This window comes from Adiantum capillus-veneris, chromosome 21 (assembly GCF_014529385.1).
Source record: "Adiantum capillus-veneris isolate H3 chromosome 21, ASM1452938v2, whole genome shotgun sequence".
In the NCBI taxonomy this organism is placed as follows: Eukaryota; Viridiplantae; Streptophyta; class Polypodiopsida; order Polypodiales; family Pteridaceae; genus Adiantum; species Adiantum capillus-veneris.
In genome coordinates, this window is record NC_140951.1 from 85,227,563 (window position 1) to 85,232,585 (window position 5,023).

Consider the following 5,023-nt stretch of genomic DNA (forward strand, 5'->3'; position numbering starts at 1 on the left):
AGCAAAGTGCTTGGAAGGGTATTCTTGACAAAAAAAATTACGGCAAGAGGTTTGCCACAAAAGACTGCAAACGCTGGTATAGAGCTTTGGCTTCAGCCCATAGCATATTTTTGGGTCCAGGTCCTGGCAGTAGTCTCTTACAAGTGAGCTATCTCAAGAACAAGAGAACAGTTGGAGAGGACTTTAGAAATTATTGTCAAAGCTGGCGCTTTCAGAAGGTCCAAACAAATGCTTCTATTGCTATTAATGTTCGGTTAGATAGAGAGCATAGTGTGTGTGTGTGTGTGTGTGTGTGTGTGTGTGTGAGAGAGAGAGAGAGAGGGAGTATATAGAGGGTAGAGAGATATAGAGAGCATAGAGATAGAGGGTGTGAAGAAAGAGTAGAGGATGTAAATAGAGAGATTATAGAGGATGTCGATAGAGAGAGGGTGTAGAGATTAGATAGATAGAGGGTACGTAGAGAGAGTAGAGATAGAGCTTAGGTAGAGGGTGTAGAGACTAAGGAGATATAGGGTACTTAGAGAGAGTATAGAGATAGAGAGAGTGTAGATGGAGGATGTGGAGATAGAGTAGATACAGGATGTAGATAGGGAGAGAATGTAAAGATTAGACAGAGGGTACATAAATGGAGGGTCTACATCCTCTCTATATAATCTACCTCTATAGACAAAGAGGATAGGTAGATAGAGGGTAGCGATTACCTCTCTCTTTGCTTCTTCAAGAGGTGCGCACATGGAGCTCATCTTGAACCGCAACAGCAAGAAAGAACGACGTGGCAAGCATCTCCATACCACTGCACGACAAACCCGTCAAAGTAGGGCTTGGGACGTAGTTAGCCGTTGCAGCCCACCAATCTCGCAAAAAGCAAAGGGGAGAGAGAGCGTGTTCGATGGAGATGGGGTAGATTGTGTGCGCGAAGTGGGCTTGGCGGCAATGTGCTAAATTTTCGGCTGCACAAAAGTCTTTGCTGGTAAATCGTCATGTGCACACCCTTTCACTATCTATCATCTCTAGATAGAGAGAGAGATAGATAGTGAAATAAGGTGTAGAAGGTAAAGATTATCTCTCTCCCTATGCTCTCTCTTTCTACCTCTCTATGCCCTCTCTATCTACCTACCTCTATTTCTCTCTATCTACCCCTTCTCTAGTTTCGGATTAGGTGTGGAGGGTAGACATCATCTCTCTCTCTCTCTCTCTCTCTCTCTCTCTCTCTCTCTCTCTCTCTCTCTAAATCCAACACAAACACAATCAGCTGCATGCACTGCCTTGGCACCCTGGCCTACATCATTACACAACAAAATGAAATTCTATATAGATATATTCATATGGAATGTAAGTAGAATTTCTTCAAAATGTCTATATAATAAATTTTATCCTATATAGCAAAACAAACATTTTTAGCTATATGAAAAAAAAACATGTGATTAAGAAGAACCAGTAAATTTGGCAACCAGTTTATCTAATATAGATTGTTGGCACTGCCTCTAATTCATCATTTTGCTTTTCACTACAAATTTTGGTCTTCGTAGCCTCCTCCTGCCAAGCTATTGCACCGCTTGTAGGACAAGCAAACCTTCCTTTGTAAAAGTAGCCCGCTATTGCTGCAGAAGAGTCACCATCCCCCCCTTTTTAGCACTAGTAAACTCCCTACTTTGCCATTTGCATTGCAAGCTTTGGCTAATTTCATAAAAATACCCCCACCCTGTATGAATTCCAATCCATGGCTCCAAAATCTCTAAAGAGTTTGACTATTGCAAGCAACAAAATTTCAAAAGAGAAAACGATTTCAACAACATTCAATTTGCCAAATAGTGGCAAGGCTAGAGCCACATCTTTCAGCTTTCAATAATCAAGAATTGCAATGATAAATTAAATTTGCCAATCTCTTACTGAAGCCCATACGACCACCAATTAAAAGAATAATCATTAAAGATTGACTAATAGAAGCATCAATCAAGTCCTCACCCATATATGGTACTCAAACTGCCATGATTCAAGGAAACTTCAAATAGTAGCAAATAACCTGTAACATATGGGGTAGGGAATGGATAGTGAGTGTGCTTTCCCCGTAAAAATAGCGACCCATTGGCGACCGGCAGAGGCCGGGAGCCATGGGGAGCTATTTTTACGAGGGAAAGGACACTCACTGTCCTTTCCCGGCCGTCACAGTCGGGGGGAGTGGGGCCAGCAATTGTGAATGAGTGCATGCAGTGTTTGTGTTTGGTCGCCTGTACTGCTCCTGCAGTGTTTCTGAACGGGATTGGTTGGCATTCTGCATGCTGACACAGCAGTACCTGAAGCCATTCCACATGCTGATGTGGCAACACCCCATGCCATTCTGTGTGGTGACACGGAGCTCGCTCATTGCATGCAGCTGACGCACATTCCAAGTGCTGAGGTGTCAGCAATCGGAGAGCTGCAGGCTGTATTCCCGTTAGGAATGGAGCGTAGATGGACAGTGTGGATGCAGTGCTCCACGACCCCCGACTGTGACAGTACCGACTTGAAAAATATAACCGCAAGTTCATTGCAGAAAAAATGTAAAACCTTTAGAAAAGTAGGAGCATAATAGCACAGCAACACTATACATGTTATAATTGTACAATGTTTGGAACGATATGGGAAGACCTTGTCACATTGACGATGAGCTCTTAGATAGGAGCACTTCTAAAGCATGAAAGAAAAGTTTCAGCAGAAAATTCTTGTTTACCTGGCCAAACATATTTGCTACCATTGCCTACATACGCTATTGGAAACTACAAGGTCAAATGGAGCAGAATCACCTGATCCTCCTCTACATCGAGGTATATAGAATCCACACTAGTGTTTACGCCAAACTAGCAAATACTGGAAAGAAGCTTCTATAACCAGAATTTGCAAAAGACTTATTAAGTGAATGCAAGTGACAATGTTAAATGGGGAAAATTAAGTCAATATCATGAGACACCAGCGTGTCAACAACATGTCATCAATTCTCAAACATTAGCCTTCAGAGTAGTCACTTGTTACCATATTTCTTGGGCTCAATGTTGGCTAACTTCCAAGCACCAAACTGATTTCTATCAGCTGCGCTTCCACATTATATAAGATCACCAAAGAAGCAATAGAATTCAAGATCAAACAAAAAGGAGCTTGACAATTCATGAGTAGCACATGAATGCAAGGTGAAAAATTAATCCTAAATGAGTTAAAAATCACATACCCAAGCATTCATTGCACCAACCTGGGTACTTCTCATGGGAGACGTATACCGATTGCGAGAGTTCATACCACCAGTATCATGTCCTCCACTATGACTAAGGAAAACCTACAGATAAGCATTACCATAGGAGTACATCTACATCATGTTTACACCAGTTTGTCCTTCAGGATGATCATGAATGTTGTTCACTGGCCATGGGTTGCCATCCTGCATTGTCCTAACCTTACTTAAGCACCTTCAATGCCTTGGCAATTCATTCGAACCTTGAACTCTTCATACTCTTCTTACAAAGCCGGCCATGAGAATTAAAAGCTAAACAAAAGCTCACACACCAAATTGTTGCATAATCAGCATAAACTGTTGCATAGCACAACCCCCTCAAACATCTTCACTTGCATGAAATCCCAACCCCCACATCTCCTATACCGAAGGACAGTGGACTCCAGCAAAAGGACCAATAACCTTGTGGGTGCAGCCCAAAAAGGCATTAAAATTGTAGGGAGATTTGACTGCTTTCATTTGCCATCACCATATGTAGGCGATCGTGCTTGACAAATATATGCCCCTATTTTATTTACTATTTTCAACACTACTCCCTCAAGAAATCTACAGAAAATGCATTGCTTTAGACACAATCAAATCAAAATAACTGAGAATAATCGCTCAAGCCAAGTATGGTACCTCCTTGTTTAACATTGCTCCTGTTGGGAATCACAGCGGCATGTCCGGAGTTTGCTATAGAGAGCCCACCGTATGAGATCATGTCTGCCGCATCACTCCAGATCATGTCTCGGGCAGCATTTGACGCTAACTCAGGCCATTTGCTCGGCGTGAGAGGCTGAGACCACTCAGCACAACTCTGCTGTAGCCTAGCCAAGTTCCTCACCTGTGCTTAGAATTTTGGATGAATTGTCCGGCATCTTCCCACTTGTCCGGCCTTTTGTAAAAAATCATTTTGGCAACTATACACAACTGTAATCGAGCTTTCAGCAACTTACATATGCTAGCCATGATGGGCTGAAATCTTTCGAGGTATGCACAAAGCTGGAAGCCAACATCGATTGTTATGAGAAAGTGGTAGTAGAGTCGATCATCGACCTCGCCTTGAAGAGTGAGAAGTATGGAACATTTTCTGACAAACACCTCAAAGAGAAGGGGCATTGAGCTTCTTGAGTACTTCATCAAAAGTTTTCTCACCAAAATTCATGATCTTCTTCCCCCTAAAAGAAAATACAATACCAACAAGGAGAAAGACAAAGGTAAGCATTCATATTCAACCTTCTTCAGACTTTCTGCCCCTTATGACATAAAGATCATGGTAGACATTGTCTACATGAGAGAAGGTATGGAAAACAAAGAGACCATGGTAGAGAGGATGAATATAGAAGGGATCTTAGCCACACAGATGGTGATCAAAGTACTAAAGAATGATCTTGTTGATATTTTTACAGAGAGAGGAACACATGGTCTAGGAAATTCTCTTGTCCACCAATTTTGGGAATCGCCCCCTTGGCAACCACAAGAAGATTTAGAAATTTTCTCATGTAGGAAAATGCAGTCTTTTTCAGTGTTTTTCATACAATGCATAACATCATGAACTTCTGCTCGAGAGGCACCACATACCTAGCTAGGTACACGATTGGGGGCAGGGGACCCCGGCCCCCCCACCGGGCTAGCGGTCCCCTGCCCCCAATCATACCTAGCTAGGTATGCGGTGCCTCCCTCGCAGAAGCTCATGATGTTGAGGTAAGTCACAATGTGAGAATTATTGTAAGAATCTGTCCGAAACTTCTTGTGAACCAATGTTGGCATTTGCTCCAA

General features: G+C 42.5%; 1 protein-coding gene across 2 annotated transcripts; it reads right to left on the minus strand.

Moving 5' to 3' along the window:
• Positions 1–1,171: 1,171 nt before the first annotated feature.
• Positions 1,172–4,337, minus strand: LOC147431276 (uncharacterized). 2 transcript variants are annotated; one of them, XM_086493887.1, is made up of 2 exons: positions 3,884–4,337; positions 1,172–3,409 (listed from the first exon to the last, which is right to left on the minus strand). In XM_086493887.1, the coding sequence occupies exon 2, from the start codon at positions 2,526–2,528 to the stop codon at positions 1,962–1,964; it is 567 nt and encodes a 188-aa protein (XP_086350013.1). In that variant the 5' UTR covers positions 2,529–3,409; positions 3,884–4,337; the 3' UTR covers positions 1,172–1,961. The 2 variants fall into 2 exon arrangements, with proteins under 2 accessions (XP_086350013.1, XP_086350012.1); XM_086493886.1 differs by having other exon boundaries at positions 1,172–3,808; positions 3,884–4,137.
• Positions 4,338–5,023: the final 686 nt, after the last annotated feature.